Source organism: Sus scrofa, chromosome 8 (genome assembly GCF_054392235.1).
Source record: "Sus scrofa isolate SSC_HxYL_T2T_F1_AM1 chromosome 8, Sscrofa_HxYL_maternal_Yorkshire_Landrace_v2.0, whole genome shotgun sequence".
Taxonomy (NCBI): domain Eukaryota; kingdom Metazoa; phylum Chordata; class Mammalia; order Artiodactyla; family Suidae; genus Sus; species Sus scrofa.
In genome coordinates, this window is record NC_139390.1 from 115468293 (window position 1) to 115487913 (window position 19621).

At 38.0% G+C, this 19621-nt stretch overlaps 1 protein-coding gene across 50 annotated transcripts in view; it reads left to right on the top strand.

Moving 5' to 3' along the window:
* Nucleotides 1-19621, top strand: part of CAMK2D (calcium/calmodulin dependent protein kinase II delta) — a 308158-nt gene that overhangs the window by 86697 nt on the left and 201840 nt on the right. For all 50 annotated transcript variants that reach the window (XM_084971005.1, XM_084970995.1, XM_084971004.1 and 47 more), the window contains 1 exon segment: nt 17502-17561. In XM_084971005.1, the coding sequence (XP_084827131.1) occupies nt 17502-17561 (60 nt within the window).

Genomic DNA, 19621 nt, shown 5'->3' on the forward strand with positions numbered 1-19621 from the left:
TAGGAAGAGAACTTCATGGCACATTTGAGGAACTCAAAGAAGGCCAGACAGAATGGCTAGAGCAGAGTGCACAGGGATGTGGAGGAAAGTAAATCATGGGTTGTGAAAAGTGGAAGAGTCAGTGAACTAACTGGTCGTCCTGATGGTTTCCAAAAAAAGTTAGATTACCTAGGTGGTTAGAGATCAGGATTTTTAACCTTTCTATTTCTGGAGGAGGATGGCCAAGCTTCAAGGAATGACAGCAAGAATGGTGACTGAAATGGAGCAGAGATGATCTTTGGAGACAAAGAGGTCAAGGAACTGAGAGGCTGTGGCCAGTTACCCATGTGCTTATTCAGGTAGCCCAGCATGTTGGCTGGCTGTAGGTGAAGTGGAAGATCAGCTAGATGCCAAGTCTTTAACAAATAAAATAGATGAATAGTTGGGGTGGAGGGGACTGCTGGAGGAAGGCGGGGGGAGCCGCTTACTCCAAATAAATATTTCATAAGGTTTGAATAGTCTGTGTGGTAGAGATAGTCTGGATTTTGAGTGTTATCTCCCCTGTATTTTCATTATATGTTGGCCAATATATAGATATATCAAAATCAGAGCTCAAGGAGTCTCCCCACCTGGGTTGCATATTCCAAGAAGACAGGAATCATGTCTTAATCACATAGAACAAGAAGATCTGCAAAGATCTTTTTGGCTTACCAAGAGACAAAAGGTAGACATCGATGAATAAAGTGTAATGATAAATTAAGATGTAAACAACACAGCTATTTTACATGAAAGATTTCCTTGCTTTTACTTTCATAAAAGGCCCACACATTTTGTAAACTTTCACAACTACCTGTGTGACTCAGTGACCATAGTTACCTTTGTGTGTTCATGATTTCCAGAGCACTCTCATGTTTTTTCTTTCAGAAGTGAAATTTTTAGTCAGAATAATTAATTTTCCTCTGATTCCATGAGAACTTCCCATTTATGCAAACATTTTGAAGATCCAATTAGTCACATCGTTTTGACAGAGATCGCACAGAGGGGAGTATGACTGGAATATATTTTGTCTGAAAGGGATATACCCTCTCCCAAAATTCAGATTTGTAAGCTTTGATCATTCACCTAGCCAGCCGGTCCGCCACCTCTGTACCAAGCCATTGATGGAGGGATTTAGGCAATCTACAAAAGTGTATAAGCTATGATTCTAAAGCCAAAAGGAGTCTGTTATACATATGCATAGAAAAAGACTAGCAAAACCTGCATCAAAATGTAAATAATGGTATATCTGTGTAGTGGAGTTTTAAATGCTATTTATTTCTTTTAGCTAAAACGCATCATGTGTGCTGAGACCAGCTCAGCAGGTGAGGGCTGAAGGATGGGTGCTGCAAAACTTAAGGAAAAAGTTAACATAAAACAAGACACAGAGACATTTATCTTAATTCAGGGTGGGAACCGGGGGACTCAAGGTCTCAGGGACCAAGAGCCCCACCTCAGGAAACCACACTGCTTTTATTGTGCTTTTTAGGAATACATCAAGTGAGGAGGGGGTTGTAGGTGCAGGATACAGGTTTTTTTAAATTATTTTAAAAGTCACCTAGCCGGTAGCTGATTAAGGTTTTATTCTGACCTTTAGACATTTAACAATCATTAGCATTGAGGAAGCTTGGCTCCAGCTATCTATGCATAGCATTCTAGAGAATCTCCAGTGTGCCTCTGCAGACACCATTGTGCTATCTGCAGCAACCTCACCTGCCTCAGGTTTGCTCTTCCATTCTCCTAGCTTGCTAATGCATATCCCACAAATGACCCCTCATAAACCCCTTGGGGTCATGAGGCTCATCTTCCTCTTATTCTTCAGAGGACATATCATGCTGTGCAAATGGCGTGCCTATCTGCACAGATCTGGCATGCTTAGACCAACTCATTATGTCCTCATTCAGCTGACCACATGAATAACTTATGCCTTTAGGTCTTTGTTCTTAAGCTTAAATCATTTACCAGCACTGCGACTGTTTTTCAAGCAGGAATATGGGGTAAAATAAAGCAGGACAAGATGGAGTTTTCAGCATAGAAGTTAGAAGCAAAAAGGCTAAGAAAATATGGTGGAAACATGTCTCGTGATACGTGTATGCATAAAACACACGTGTGTGCATGTGTGTGTGTGTATATATGTGTATTTCTAGTTAGAGTCTGTCATCTTTATAATATTTTCCAAACTAATATTAGAGTAAAAGGAACAAGAATGGGAACAAACAAGTCAGGAATAATTATGTCAAAAGGAAAAAAGGTTGTTTGTTTAGGAGATGAGCAAGTTGTCAAGGGTGGAATACGCAGGGTGCACTATCACTGTATATTTGATTCTACTACAAGAAGCTAATGCAGGATGCTCTTTTCAGTGGCCTCTGGTCACAGTCCCATATTTCCAGGTCACTTGGCAGAATTCCTAGAGTCTCAGGTTTTAAGGAGCAAATAGTATGAGTTTCTCTCTAGTGCCTCTGGAGTTTATTCCCTGGGGAGACGCAGCTATTGATTTCTTTTAACAGTGATGCAAAAAAACCCCAGTAAACTCCTAGGGCTTCCCCTGCCTCCTTTACAGCTGCCAGGGAGCCTTATTTTGATTCTGATGATGTCTGTGGATTAGCACAAATCATAAGTTGTTTTCAATGTCACTCTGTCAACTGCAGCTGAGCAGTGGGTCTCTTCATTTCATGTGGGGTGAACATTAACTTCAAGTTGTCAGTCTGGGACAGATTTTTGCGTGACAGCTTGAAAGTTCACAACATAGAGGCAAACGTCTTCCTCTTTTCAGAGTTGAGAGGAACCAAAGTCAATTTAGGCAGCATTTAATATGCCTCCTTGTAAACTGTGGGCCTTGGACCAGGCAGGGTTTCAGAAAGCTCTTGCTTTAGAGCTGGCCCAGTTTGTAATGCCATGCAATTGCCAAAGGCATGTTCTAAATGATGCAGCACTTACTTGAGACAGAGCATTCTAGGTAAAAGATGAATATTCATTCCCAGTGAATGATGAGCATGACATCTAGAATGGTAATGAAATAAGAATGCCACTCTCAGAGTTCCCGTTGTGGCTCAGCAGGTTAAGAACCCGACTAGTATCCATGAGGGTATGGGTTTGATCCCAGGCCATGCTCAGAGGGTTAAGGATCTAGCATTGTTGTGAGCTATGGTGTAGGTCACAGACACAGCTTGGATCCCACATTTGCTGTGGCTGTGGGATTTGACTCCTAGCCTGGGAACTTCCATATGCCATGGATGTGGCCTAGATCCAAGGAATTTACCTGCATTTCAGATGCATTATAATTTTGGGATCGGAAAGAATAAGATGATACACTTTTAAAGTGTAAGTCATCTAGAAGAATTTTAGGTGATCGAAAAGCACACATGGGGTGCTCTCATGTAGTCTACTTACATTCTTGTTCATAGCTTTGCTTCCAAAGGAAATTGAACATGGAGCTCTGAAAGCAGACGAATGTGACGTGAAGGAAATAACAATATTCAGTAAATCCAAGTTCTGTTAGATGATTACAGATTTGTTAAAATATTTATAATCTATGACTGTTGTATTAAAATAATCACATCATTTACACCCCACTGAAGCTCCTTCAGACCCACTGTACATATTCACTTTTGTCCCTGATGAAGTCTTGGTGAGATTTCAGAGCTTTACAGTTCCTTTTATTCATAAGAAAATCTCCTTTCAGAAATGTAAAAGTCCTGACCAATGTAGTATCATTTACAGCTTCTCCCCTCTCCCAGGTCAGGCCTGTTTCAATCTTGGGAGTCTTCCCTGCTCTCTCCGTGGACCAGGGAAGGTGGGTGGTACACAATACTTTTTGTCACCTCACTTCCTCTCCCGCTTACTGGTTGCTGTTTGTGGTCCTTCAGGACAGATCTATAAGGAGCTGTGCAAGTCAGATCTCAGTGGTACAGTTGTAATCTGCACTGCTGCCATCTGATGGATGCATGATTGCTGACTCTTTCTCATGGGGCTGTTTTGTGGGTTCCTCCTAGGAGCCTCTGTTGATAGTTATGTTGGTGATGGCTATGCTTCCCCTGCCTGGATGCTTTTAACTGACTTTCTAGATCCTGAGCTTTTGGCATTCACTCTCTTGGGATCACATCGCCTCCCCAGATGGGCCTCTTGAGGACTGTCTCTTGTAAAACTATCAGTCCCTCCTATGGGCTCACAATCTGGTTTCCTAAAAACACCTTTATCTTGCCATTGGCAGAAATATAGCCCAACCGTAGAGATTTCTTTGCTTTGCAATTCCACAGCAGCTAGGCAACCACAATTTTATGCCTTTGGAGTCAGGTTTGAAATAGGTAGCCATTCTTATTTTTCTCAAAGTCTAAGGGATAAACCTCTTCTAATACTTCTCTGAGTCACCCCTTTCAATCATAATGCAGTCCCTTGCGTAAGCTCCATTCCAGCCTTGGTGGAGGGAATGCAGAGTGTTCTGACAACTCCATCCATAGCAGTTCTTCCTGGTGGTTTCATTACCTGCCCCATATAGCTGGAAATGAGCAACGGGCTCATGACAGAGAAAGGCTTCGACTGACTTCCTGGCAAGCCCTGAAGATATGGCGTTAGCACTGACAGTTGTTTTGCATGTAGCTTTCAGGATTTCAGCTCAAAGTGAGACAGTTTCATCTTGTTTCAATAGTGTCTTTTTTTCCCCTCATTTAGGTGGCTACATTAAGCCTCATATTTGTGTAGGTAGGAAGTAAAAGTATCCATAAAACATGGTAAACTAGGAATATATGATTTAAAAATGTAGAGGCAAGAATTTTAGGTGTCTTGAATTTTTAAACTTGGGGAGTCCACTTTAATAAATGATAATTTCACTTTTCTTCTCTAATTTGAAGCGTATTATTAAAACCAATAATTTCTAGCTTAATTACTAGTTCATGACTAGCTATAGTAAGTTACTTTACCTAGAAACATAATTTATTGTCCTATGTCTGCTTAATAGAAATGCTTAACAAATATGTTGATAATGTGTTTAAGTACCAAATCTGACATAGGAATTTTTTCCTCTAACTGTAAAGATAAGTTATTTCAAATTTGTAGTATTCTCATAGGATAGAAAGGAATAAGTATAGTTTTTCACATATATAAGATTTACCATTTTTTGCCCTTATTCCTGGCAGAGCCTCTACTGAGACCCATCCCCCCCTCCCCGTTTTCAACATAGTGATCTTTACCCTATAGTTGATTACTCATGACTAATGTAATATAAGATACGTATGGCTTTTTAATGGCTAGTTTTATAAATGAATGTTACCTTAAAGAAGAAATTTAATATTATATATCTTATGAAGTATTTTATTATATGTGATCTTCTAAACAATAATTTATCTCCCAATTTTTTCCCCCTAATTATAATAAAGAGCGTGGGTCTAGATTTAGTAGGGTCTGAAGCTTAAGCAATTTGGGACATTCTCTAAGGAAGAGAAAACAATTATAAATACAAAAGTAAACTCAAAAGTAACTCTATATTTAGAATGAAAACAGTCAACGGTCACTACAAAGTATGACATCCAGAAAATAAGAAAAGTAAACTTTGCTCTTCCTTCTCTGTGCAGACTTGGGGCGTGAAGTGTAGTGCAAGTTTATATCATGATGCCACCTCTGCAGCATCCTGTCATGCCATGGCAGCCTGGGACATGGATGTATTTTTTTTTTTTTTTTTTGTCTTTTTGCCATTTCTTTGGGCCGCTCCCGCGGCATATGGAGGTTCCCAGGCTAGGGGTCGAATCGGAGCTGTAGCCACTGGCCTACGCCAGAGCCACAGCAACGCCAGATCTGAGCCACGTCTGCAACCTATACCACAGCTCACGGCAACGCCGGATCGTTAACCCACTGAGCAAGGGCAGGGACCGAACCCGCCACCTCATGGTTCCTAGTCGGATTCGTTAACCACTGAGCCACGACGGGAACTCCTGAAAGCATTCCTACATTAGGGTGACTAGCAATAACATAACTATACCCTAAAGTTACTGCAGACCGAGTAAATTTATCATTAAATCCAAACTAAATTGTATCTTCAACTCAGCTTTCCCTTAGCTAGGGGACAATGTTCCTGGCCACTTCAGTATCACTCAACACGAAGTCAAGTGTGATGGGGGAGGGAAGAGGGGGAGTGGAAAGTAATAATGATGGTGACTGATGGTGCTACAGTATCTTATTTTGAAAGTGATGAAAACACATGATCCCATAGCTAAGATCCTTTCAGTGTCAGTACATCTGAAAGGCCCCGAATGTTAAGCGTTGTTAGCCTTACCGTTACCTCCGAGGGAAACTCGTTCACAGAAAAAGGAATAACTGAATGTTCCAGATGCTGACAGGAAATATAAAAATCCACGTTTTCTTATATTTCTTTCCTATGTTCTTCTCAATTATTATTGAAAGTTATTTATCTCTATTTTAATGTTAATATTAAACTAAATAAGGAAAAATGTCCTGTAGAAAACTATATACGTATTTTATACTTTTCATGTTTTGAATTGTGTGTACTAATTATTAGGAAAACATATTTAAGAATAGCAAAATATGTTTACCACAATAAGAGAAGCTAAAAAGGAATAGCACATCCCTGAAGCTAATGCTCTCTTTCATTACTCTGCAACTATTTGTAAATCATCTGGGCTTCTGAAAAAAATGGTAGTGTGGCTTGTATATGCTTTGTTTCCATTCTGGGTCCTTGGTCTCTAGGTAATAAGCTTGAAAGATTTAATCAAATATGTCTCAAGGGATTTAGCTCTGTTATGCCTAAACAGGAAGTTGGAATTGTGTAGCAAATTCTTCCAAAATAAGTAAAACTACACCTGAAGAGCGTATTGTAGTATAGCCCAAACTGTGGAAACTGAGGGCAGAACAACACATACAAAATTTACCTCATTGCTTCTTTACAGGAGTATAATGAGAATACTTAAGTTATTGTATAGATTAAATTATTGATGTTCAATTAAAGATACATAAATGGAAATATCTTTAATTCTTAATATGTACCAACTAATATCCTCATAGCTTGTTTTTATAAGGATTTTTTATATTAACAACCACTTAAGACATAACAGTTTAAAATGGTTCTGTCGGCACCCAGTCTTCTGTTCTGTGTGAACTCTCAGTCCAACACTTTGTGTCCTAAATGTCATCTTGGAAAGTTTTGCTCTCCTCTTGTTGACAAGTCTTGATGTGGCCTACTGTGGGGACTTGTCCTGGCTGTCTACCTGTTCCTGATACCACCCTTCTCTTCTTAGGCTTCCTGGTATGCTTCTCCTGATGGACTTCTCTGGTGACCTTCCCAATACTAGTTCTGTGCTCTAGAACATGCAGAGAATGATACCATCATGTTAGCAGAATGAGTAGCACACAAGCAGGCAGAGGCAACCCCTGAGAGGGAGATAGCAAAGCCATCAGAGGCTGCAAACCTAGGAGGAGAGCTGGCTGAGGTCACTTAGTGCTACAAGGGTGCAAGCAGGGCTTCTTGCCCATCTCCTCTTATCAGCTAGAGGAAACCACTCCAGCAACAGTCTCCTTGCAGTGCTATGTGCCCTGAACCTGAGTTCTGTGGTTATGCTCCTGCTACCTCTCCCAAAGGATAACAGGTTAGTTCAAATTCATTAGTCTGGAGTTCCCGTCGTGGCTCAGTGGTTAACAAATCCGACTAGGAACCATGATGTTGTGGGTTCAATCCCTGGCCTTGCTGAGTGGGTTAAGGATCCGGCGTTGCCGTGAGCTGTGGTGTAGGTCGCAGACTCGGCTCAGATCCTGAGTTGCTGTGGCTCTGGTGTAGGCTTGGCAGCTACAGTTCCGATTAGACCCTAGCCTGGAAACCTCCATGTGCCACAGGTGTGGCCCTAGAAAAGGCAAAAAGGCACAAAAACAAAACAAAACAAACAATTAAGCCCATCACTTAGAACTAAGAGAGGCTTACCAAGAGGCTCTCCTAAGACTTCCATTAGGTCTGAAGAGAGTGGTCCCATCTCCTCACTATATTTTTGGTAGCTATGTAGATATTCTATAAAATCAGATAATAAATATTTATATGAAAGTATTGTATGTAAACTAATGTTTGCTCTTGCTTGGAATTTTAAAAGGGCTATAACATGTATTCTCGTTTCAATTCGTGCTGAATAAAAGCCTCATAAGATAGAGATTGTTTTCTATTTGCATAATGTTGTTTAAAGCATTATTTTTATAGCAGGTAGCATGCCATGTCTCAGACAGGATTGCCATTATTGTGGTGAAAGAGGGAAAATATTTCCCTTGGAGGAAAATATAAGAATGGTGCCATCGGATTGCATTCTTCTACAGATCTAGGATCTAGGCTAAATATATTATCTGCCAGCTCCCTCTGAAACAGTATTATATATTATTTATCCAAACAGCATTTATTTTGGATGCATGAAATAGATGAATAAAAGAATATAGTGAGTTTATATGTGATTAGTTAATTTGTTTAAAAGCTTTACACATGGGCAAATAGAAGTTTTTCCCTTTGTTCTTGTTTATTCTTGAGCTATGTAGAATTTACCATGATACTGAATAAGTTTTTGTCCATAGTTTACTGTATTATTGTTTTGTCTCCTTTTGACCACTGATATCGATGGTTCTCCCACTATTTCAGTTATCAGTGGCCTAAATAGCATAATTGTATGATTTTATAGAGAATCTTTTTTCATGATACATTAGAGTGCATGTAAAATGAATAATATGGAATTAGTATACTTTTTAATGTATGTTTTATGAATCTAGTTTTTTTTTTAAAGTTGAACAGATTTTTAGTATTAATGATGATACTGTATTTTGTTGATTTCCTGCTTTGTTCTAGATACAGTGCCTGATGCTAGATATTTTATGCCCATTTGATAGATGAATCTTTTGAGAGGTCAAGGAACTTTGACACCTAGCTAGGAGTAAGTGGAAGGCTCAGATTGTAACTCTTGTCTGCTCTGCTCTAAAACCTGAGATCTTTCCACCCCTCCAGGATTATTAAGTGGGCAGCCAAAGTAATGGGGAGTGACCAATACCTGATGTCAGAAAGAATCTAGGTCAGATACACTGTTTAAAAAAATCAATTTTATGGTGTGGATCAAACATAGTCACAATAATTGGGTGAAGTGAAAGTATAGTATTATGAATTTAAAAAATGTTTTGTTACATGAGGATGACAGCTTTAAATCTGTATACATCATGCTCAGGTTTTATAATGAAGTGAATCTTTAAATAGTTCCTTCTGACTTACAATGTGGTTTTAAATGTGACCTACTTAAATGGACAGAATTTATATTCCTACCAGAGGAAGGCCCCATTTAGCTAGAAGTAAATTTCTCTAACAAGAAAAAGGTATTCAGAATATAATTCCAAAGCCTCCAGGAATAAGACCTCTATATAAGTAGCCACATTATAGGCCTCCAAAATCTGTAAACTAAAGATTGTACCTTTTATTCAGAGATCTCTTTAGGTTCTCACCGCTAGGTTATTTGTGATTATTCTACTTTTTTATATCCTTGCTGGTGAAACTCAAATCAGTAGGAGCTGGTAGCAAAAAAGTGTGAAGAAATAGAAAAGGTATAATAAAAAGATGCAGTAATAAAAATGTGCAGTGGTTTATATCCATTTTTTTACTCTTCCCTCCTCTGAGAATGGATAACCAGCCAGGTTTAGTTTTAGAGGGAAAACAGGAGAGTCTCTTACTTGAGACTGTAGAATCTTAGAAGCTGAACAAATGTGAAAAAAAGTTGAGGATCAAGTTGGGGTGGTTGTAATGCAGAAGCCAGAGAAGCAGGATTAAAATAGATCTGAGGCATTGCTCTCAAACAGGAGCATCAGGGCCAGGAAGAGCCAAGGAGATAGGAGCAGGGAAGGCAGCAGCTTAACCTGGGAAGCCCAAAGGCCAGAGGGACAAAAGGAAGTGATGGAGCTGGATTTTAAACTTTGCATTTTCATGGGCCTCAAAAGCAGCTCCTCCCTAATTTTTGTGTAAGATTATTTTAGGGTTGGGAATCTCTTTGTGGGGGGGGAGGAGCTAGAAGAGTTAAAACTCTCTTGGCTAGCAAATCCATGACTTTCTCAGGATGTATGTTTATATTCACATGTGTATATGTTTGTGTGTCTGTGTACATATGTTTTGAGGATTAGGTGAGAGACAGTTAGTGACCAATTGTGACAGAAGGCCAGACTCCTCCCCCTTCCCAAACCACCCCTTCCCATTGCCTGTGCTGGCAAAGTGATTCCATATATGGGGACAGGGGCAGATTGAGACACAGGGCAGTGACCTGGGGGCTTTCACACCTCAGCAGCCTCTGAGGTCTTCACTGAAATGTGGCAAAATACCAACTAAAACTAATAACGATGACCCTGTGGTGTCAAAAAGATTGAGTTCTGTGTTATCTTTGTAAAAGAGCAATGAGTTTTAGATTCGCCCCTTCCGAAATGTTAACATTTTAAAACTTTGTCCTTGGTGAGGAGGTAGTTGCTTTTGAAATTTACTTATTGATGAAAGCTTATTCCCTGATGCTGCCAGATAAATCAGCTGTTGCTTTATGTAGCCTTAATGATACTCCTATTATTGCTCTGTGAAAGTGATTCAAGGCTAGTACTTTAATTTCATTTGTGATCAGAGTTGCATAAGGATTGAAGTTTGATTTGGGGAGTTCCTGTTGTGGCTCAGTGGTTAAAGAACCTGACTAGTATCCATGAGGATGCGGGTTCGATCCCTAGCCCTGCTCAGTAGGTTAAGGATCCGGCATTGCCGTGAGCAGCTGTGGTGTAGGTCACAGACACGGCTTAGATCCTGCATTGCTGTGGCTATGGCATAGGCCGGCAGCTGTAGCTCTGATTCAACCCCTAGCCTGGGAACCTCCATATGCCGTGGGTGTGGCTCTAAAAAAGACAAAAGACAAAAAAAAAAAAAAAAAAAAATTGATTTGGAACAGGATATATTTCAGTAGGCCAAATTTGCATTTTTCACATAATTGGAAATAAAATATCTTATTAAGTTAAATAAGTATCCAAAAGTACCTTAAAACTGAGAAGAAATAACTATATTTTCACAAAATTTTCAGATCCTGCTTTAAAATCCACAGTTCTCCATACTGAGTAATACTATTCCCTACTGATTCTATGCCAGAACTGAATGATAATATATTTTCCTTAAGGCATTTTTATACAGTAGGACTTTAACCATACATGGCTCACAGAATGTACCTTATCAGACCTGACAAGATTGCAGCCGGAAGGGTTATACTTTTATTCATATAACATTGTGGACCCTGCTTCAAAGGAAGGGTAAAACCAAACTGTTATAGGTTGAATACTCTAATAAATAGTAAATGATAAATGAAGCGGGTTCTACATTAGCTGCAGGGTGTGTGGATAATGAAAGGAAATCTTCAAATGGTGATAAACAGTATTATGGATGTCTTTCTTGTCATCTGTCTGCCTCTTACCATCATAGTTGTGAGAGCTGGGAATGATGAGGTAGGGTGATTTTTGTTGCCCACCGAATTATAAAAGTAAAGGAAATTTTAAATGAAAAACTAATTCTTCTCTTTAGCAGGATAAATACAGAAGTGTACTTTCTGTAATAATAGGCACTTAATCACTCCTCCTCACCTACCTCCTCCCACTAAAGTTGTGAACTGGATGTTGAGTGTGAAGCGCACCAGGTGATAAGCATTTCCATTATTGCTAAATTCTGGTTTTAATGAAAACTTTAGTTCTTTCATCATGTTTGAGATGTCAAAACATGCCCCAGTGGGCAAATGCAGGATGCCTTATGATTCATAGGAGATTACTAAGTTATGTGATTGTTGGCAGAAAAAGTGAGTGAAGCTGCTTATCAGAGAGAAGCACATGAAAATCTCAGTATTTGGAGTCCCTTGCAGTAGACAGCTTCTGAGATGGCACTGGTGATTCTTGCTTCGCCTGCCCTTGTATCCCCTGACCTCCCCCTCGAAAGTGGGTCAGCTTAACGACTCTCTTCTAGCCAATCGAATATGACAAGTGCAATGGGCTGTCGCTTCTGTGATTAGGCTGGATAGTGACTTCTGTTTTGCCAACAGACTCTTCCTTGGTGTCTTGGATGAAGCAAGGTGCCATGGTGGCACATGGCAAGGAAGTGAGAGCAGCCTTCTGCCAGCAGCCAGCTGGGAGCTAATACCAACCCCGTGGGCTTGGAAGCAGATCCTTTCTAGTCAGGATTTTAGATGAGACCCCTGCCCTGGCTGATGCTTTCATTGCAGCCGTGTGAGAGACCCTAAAGCAGAGCTCAGTTAAACTATGCCCAGTTTCCTGACCCATAGAAAATGCGAGATTAAACATGTGTACTGTTGTAAGCTTATCAGTTGGTAATTTGTTATATAGCAGTAGAAAACTAATACTTAGGTTATAAGTTAGCTAGGACTGCCATAACAAAGTACCACAGACTAGGTGACTTGAACAACAGAAACGTATTTTCCTCAATTCTGGAGGCTAGAAGTCCAAGATCAAGGTGTAAGCAGGGTTGGTTTCTTCGGAGACCTCTCTGCTTGTTTTGTAGAGATGGCCATCTTTTTCCTATGTCTTCGCATGGTCTTGCCTCTTGGCTTGTCAGTGTCCTAACCTCCTTTCCTTAGAAGGACACCAGTCATATTGAATTAGGGCCTATCATAATGACCTCATTTTAGCTTAATTACCCACTTTAAAGACCCTATCCCTGGAGTTCCCGTCATGGCTCAGCAGAAACGAGTTTGACTAGCACCCACAAAGATGCATGTTCGATCCCTGGCCTCGTTCGGTGGGTTAAGGATCTGGCGTTGCTATGGCTGTGGTATAGGCCAGCGGCTACAGCTCTAGTTTGACTCCTAGCCTGGGAACCTCCATATCCCATGGGGGCGGCCCTAAAAAGAAAGAAAAAAAAGACCCTATCTCCAAATACACTCTCATTCTGAGGTACTGGGGTTAGGAGTTCAAAATAGGAAGTTTACAGGGACACAGCCCTTAAGAATAGGCTGTATAGAATTCTGTAGTTGTGTTCATCTCTGTAGCTACAACTCTATACCACTTATTGTCCATAAAGGTCTTTTGCTACCTTGTTTTTCTTTATTTTCTCATAATTATATGTGTCAAATGATAAATATATAACCGTATATTTTGTTGTCTCCATAACAAAATTATAATTCCTATAAGTGTGTTTTTCATATACTTTGCATATGATACTTAAAATATTTAAGATGATGTTAGAAGCATTTTTGAAATACAGTTTAACATTTTGTGTTTATTGGTATATCTCTAAAAAACAGTATTCTAGAGTAGCTTGTTTGAAGAAAGACGACTATTAGATAGGGAGTTTGAAGAATTTATATTCATTTGAAGTGCTTGTAGTTCTAGACTTTGGTAAGGCCAGAGAATATCTGTCTTTATATTTGGTAATCCAGATATAATGGATACACTGTTAGATACTATCCTCTGCTGCACTGATTTTTTAAAACACTCCTTTTAGGCTATTTCTAACACTATGTATATTTAAAATATTTTCCTAAATTGCCAAAAAAAAAAAAGTATTATATGAAATAGTTGTTTTTTGGTTTTCTTTCTTCTTTTTCTTTTCTTTTTTTTTTTTTTTTTTTGTCTTTTTAGGGCTGCGCTCATGGCATATGGAAGTTCCCAGGCTAGGGGTCAAATTGGAGCTGTAGCTGCCTGCCTACACCACAGCCACAGAAATACAGGATCCAAGCTGTGTCTGTGACCTACACCTCAGCTCACAGCAACGCCCAAGCCTTTAACCCACTGAGCAAGGCCAGAGATCAGACCCTCATCCTCATGGATACTAGTTGGGTTCTTAACCTACTGAGCCACAACGGGAACTCCTGAAGTAGTTCTTTATAGTATATACAGTGGTTTTCACAGTGTGGCCTGCAGATCCAGAAATCCCCAGAATCCTCTTAGGGGATCTTTAGGGTCAAAACTATTTTCATACTAAAATTAAGACATTATTTGCTCTTTTTGGTATCTCCTGACATTTGCACACAATGGAAAAGAAATAGTGGATAAAACTGCTGAGGCCTTTGCATGAACTAAGACAGTGCCATCAAACTGTGCTATTGGATTTTGTATTTTTCAACATGTTCTCAGAGAAAAAAAGAAAACCACAACCAAAAAAAAAAAAAAATCATTTCACTTGATTGACCTGTTGAACCAATTAAAATTATTGTTATTAAATCTTAACCTTATATCACACATAGTTGGAACATTCTGCATGACTCAGTGGGAATAATACATAAAGCACTTCTGTTCCATGTCAGAGTGCAATGATTATCTCAAGGGAGAGTACCTGCACAGTTGTTTGAGTTGGAAGCTGAATGAGCTGTTTTTTCATGGGATACCATTTTTACTTGAAATAACAGCTGAACAACTATGATAATTCAGATTTAGATTTTTGACATTTTCTCGAAAATGAGCAAAGTGAGCCTCTCACTTCAAGGAAAACATTTATTTCCATTGACCTAATTGAAGCTTTCGAACAAAAATTAGAATTTTAGAAAACTTGCATTTGTCCATGAGAACTAGACTGATTACCAAATGTAAAGAATTTCCTGGTGAGATTAGTGGTGATATTAACAAATTTTCTGGTGAGATTCGTGGTAATATTAACTAACAATCATTACATTTCTGATAGTGTATAATGAAATGTGTCAACATTTGCAACAACTGTGTAACATATTAATCATTATTTTTCAAATGCCTGCTGCATCATGGTGTAAAATTATGGGCCTGAGTAAAAGACTCATAGTGAAAGAGCAATGGATTTTAATGTAGCAGAGTAAAATTTTGTTATATTGGATAATGTTCCATGTTGAAAATTTTATTAAAAGTCCATAACTTCACTGATATGATTCATAAAGTTTATTCATAAAGTTTATTCAGATTTCACTTGGAACTAACCTTTAAGAAAATAATATTCATTGAGTTTTAGTATAATATTCAGGCATGACATCCACAATTATCCAAAAAATCTATTTTGATATTTCTTCCTTATCCAACTATATATTCTTGTGCGTCAGATTATCTTCATGTACTTCTCCCAAACATATTGTGGCATACGGAATATAGAAGCAAACATGAGAATACGGCTGTCATCTACTGAGCCAGACATCAAAGATCCTGCAAAACTTAACAGTGCCACTCTTCTCATTTTTTTTGGAGAGGAGAGGGGAATATAGTATTTTCCATGGAAAGTATGTTACTATGCTAGAGTTGGAAAATCAGCATTTTGCTATCATCATAGTAAAGATGGGTGCAGACAAGAATCTGAATGCTAAAATCTAAAGGAACATTTTGATGAAGCACAGAATATTTTCATGGTCTTAAAATGTCTCCCTCCATGCTCATTTGTTACAAAAGAAAAATAAAAAATAATTTTTTGGTAAAGAAATTCAACAGCCCCTTGACCTGGAGATCCAAGGTACCTTCATTTCTGAGGAGCAGTTGAACAAGTGTCTCCCTCCAGATGTGATGGTCTGTATTGTAGCTGAGAATGCATAGCCCAGATCAAATCATGAGCAAACATTTGAAAAAAACCAAAATTTAAAATATTCTCTTTAAAAAATAGACATGATGGTGCTCTTCAAAAATGTCAGGTCATAGAAGACAAGTGGAAACTGGGGGAATATTCTAGATTAAAGGAGCTAAAGAGAAATGACAACTAAGTGCCATATCTGACCCAAGACTGAATCCTGAAATAAAAGGGGAAAATGTTGTAAAGGACATCATTGGGTTAAAGTGACAAAATTGGAGTGTAGATAGTAAAGTATTGTCTCAGTGTTAAATTTGTTGAAGTTGATAACTAGTATGATTGTGAGAAGTATCACAGTTCCTAGTTATACACACTGAAATTTTAGAATTAAAGGACTTGATGTTCATAACTTACTTTCAACTGATTGATAAAAAACTTTTAGGTAGAAATATAAGTGTACATTTATATATTTTATATACATGTGTCAATTAGATAAACATATATACATATACATGAACATATACAGGGAGAGCATAAATGATGTAAAAATGGGTAAAATGTTAATAATGTATCTGAAAAAATAGTACACAGGTGTTTTTGGTATTACTCCTTTTTTTTTTTTATTGCTATGTCCCCCAACACACTTTTTTTCTTTCCCATTGATCAATAAAACCAAGAGTTGGTTCTTTGAAAAGGTAAACAAAATTGACAAATCTCTGGTACTATTCTTATGCTTTAAATTTTGTATAAGTTTCAGTTATTTCCAAATGTTTAAAAATTAAATGCAGTCATTTATGTTACTATAGTGGGTTTGTTATTGTTTTTAAGTGAATTAATAAATACATAAAATTTTTCTCAGTTTTATTTTTACAGTGAACATTAATAAACCTAACCCATATAAACAAAAGCTTTGATGGGTGTGTGGGGAGGGTCCTAGATAATTTTTAAGAGTGTTAGGTATTCTGAGACCACAGTGTTTGAGGACCATTGGCATAAACTGTGTGGGTTGTTAGGTTAGGGACCTGCCTTAGTCCCTTAAGGCTGTTTTATGACACTAGTTAATGAGGGCAGATTTGATAGATTCCACATACTAATTTATAATCTTAATCTCTTCATTTTTGTCCTTGTAAAGTAGGGATAAAATAATATCACCGATCTTAGAGGCTGTTGTAAGGTTTAAATCAGGTCCTATTTGTAAAGGCTTCCGACTGAGGACCACCCCACCGTACTGTTCTTAAGATGTCAACATGTTTTTCTCCTGTGTTCTTGCCTCTCTCTGCCAAGAAATTGCAATTTAGCAAGTGATTTTGGTTATGTGATATGAATTACTACAAAGGAACTAAAGAATAGTATCAGATAGTTTTAAAAATAGTATCAGAAAGTTTTTACAGTGGTCTATGCCTCTTCAAAGAAATGGTTAGACAGAGAAGACGATGGAGATGAGCAAGCAGTTTGGAGATTTGGGAGTTGATGTACGAAAAGCATCATACATCTAGGAAATTGGACCAAAACTTGTATGAAGAGTGGTTGATGGAAAATATGACTGGACAGGAACACTCTGTTGTTAGGGGTAAACTGTAATTAACCCTATTTAGCACTGGATCCATTGGCATTCCAATTGCCAGATATGTATCCTTTGCTTAAATGTGTATGTCTATATTGGCTTATTTAAGTTGTTGTGAGACTATAAGTTAGGGTAAAAAAAGAAAGAATACTATTGTTTTGTGCCATTTTTACTGTTTTCCCCAGCTCAAGTCTAAATTCAGCTCTATTCTATACTTTACTCTATCAAGCATCAAGCCAATGAAAAAGAATATTAAGTTGTTAGGCTATTGTGTTCACCTAACTCCAAATTCAAATGATGACTTTTAAAAAAAAATATATCAAAGGATAAGTAAATGTAAAGGCTTTATGTTATTTTGATATGCTGTTTATTGTCACTTAATCTTTTTTTGCTAAATATTGGGATTTTATTTTTCTGTTTTTATTATTTTTTTAACAGATCATCAAAAACTGGAAAGGGAAGCTAGAATCTGCCGTCTTTTGAAGCACCCCAATATTGGTAAGGAAAGGTTTTCAGTGTATTTTAAATATTACTTAAAAGTTTATGTTATGTAATTTTACGATAGTTAAAAAATGTTAATTTAATGAACTAGAATACTTACAATTATTGACAAATAGGTTCCTAACTTTTGATTTTGGTTACATTGATTCTTTAAAGGTGTTTAAGAGTTTTTCAAAAAGTAGTTCTTTTATATGAATGCTTTAAAGATAATATAAGGAATTATTGGTTGAACAGTGTTTTATGTGTCTTTAAGAGTAGTTTAGCTTCTGCTGCTGAAATATGGAGAGACAGAACTTATGCCATTGTATTAGTCAGCTAAATTACTTTTCACCTGTCCTGTACAATGTTTATCTCATAATCATTGATTCTATTCCAGAAGCTAGTAAAATTATTTTAGACTATTATCCCTATTGAATTTAATAGCATGATAATGTTCAAAATTTTTAGATATTAGTATCAGACATAGAGGAAAGAAACAAAGAAAAATCAGATGCTGTGTTCTGTGATAGTAGTTTTGATTATTTTGGGAAAATGTTACTATCCCAGCTCTGTCAGTTGAATTGTTAACCAAAATATTTCTGATGTAGAAGGAGTGAGAGAGGGAGTAAAAATGCAGTATAGAATTGGCAAAATCCTTCACTGAGAAGGTTCAGAATTCTTTAGCTTTATGTATAGGACCATTTAGTTTCTCTTCCTTCATTGTCTCCCCCACCCCCCACCCCCCCGACCCATGGGCAGTTCTTTCTCTCTCTCTCTCTCTCTCTCTCTCTCTCTCTCTCTTTTTTTTTTTTAAGTTTTATCGAGGTATAGTTAATTTACAAGGTTTTGATAATTTCTACTCTACAACAAAATGACCAGGTCATAAGTATACACATATCCATTCTCTCTCAGATTCTTTAGTATCCTGACTTTTGTGGGTACGTCTTAGGTCCATAAGTGAGTAAATAGACACTGCCAAGTAAATCTGAAGCATTAGCAGAGCATCTCTTTCTGGCTTAGAGAACAAAACAACCTCTGAAATATAAATATGCCTCTTTACAAACATGGCTTCTTCCTCTGATAGAAGTCCATGGCATTTTCTGTTGGCTGTATTAGTTTGCTAGGGCTGCCGTAACAAAGCACCACAGACTGTGTAGCTTAAACAGAGAAATGTATTTCCTCACAACTCTGGAAACAAGAAGTCTGAGATCATGGTGTAGTGAAGATTGGTTTCGTCTGAGACCTCTCCTTGGCTTGCAAATGGCCGTCTTCTCCTTGTGTTCTCACATGGTCTTCCTTCTGTTTGATGCCTCCGTTTTAATTTCTTCTTCATGTAGTCATTCTGAGGTAGGGTCTACCCCAATGACCGCATTTCAATTTCATTCCTCCTTTTCGGACACAAGCTCCAAATACAGGCTGCTCTGAGTTGGTAGGAGTTAGGACTTCAACATAAATTTTGGAGGGACACCATTCAGGCTGAAGGAAAATTATACAATATGATGCCCTGTCGTTCAAAGAGTACTTTTCTTGCTCAGGTTTCAGATAAAATGAAATCTTAGTTTACTGAGCTTGTTATTCTTATGAAGGAGAGTTGTTTTTTGCTTGTTTGTTTGGTTTTTAATCAGAATCCTTTTATGAAACTCAATTTTGGTAGATGATGAAACCAGTTGCCTCCATTGCCTCTAGCTGACCAAGGTCAAACCAAAGACACCCAAACTAAAATAAGAATGATTTTCACTTTGTTACCCCATGCGGAACAACCATACTGAAAAAGTGAAGTACACTGGGGAAACTTCTCAAGTTTTGTGATATGGTGCCATCACTACTCTCTGACCCAACATAGTATTTTTTCAGGGACCAATTGCGGCCAACTCCTTGGTTGCCTCACTTGAGGGTTTTTTTTTTTTTTTTTCCCTCTCTCTCTCTCTCAGGTCCTTTGAACTCTCAGACCCATTTCTCACCACAAGAGAGATTTCTAGTGATCCTGTACTTCCGGGTATACATCACAGATAGATTAAACTTTCAATTCACAATCTCAGAAATTTTAACTTGGGAAAATTCACTCGTATCATTTTTTC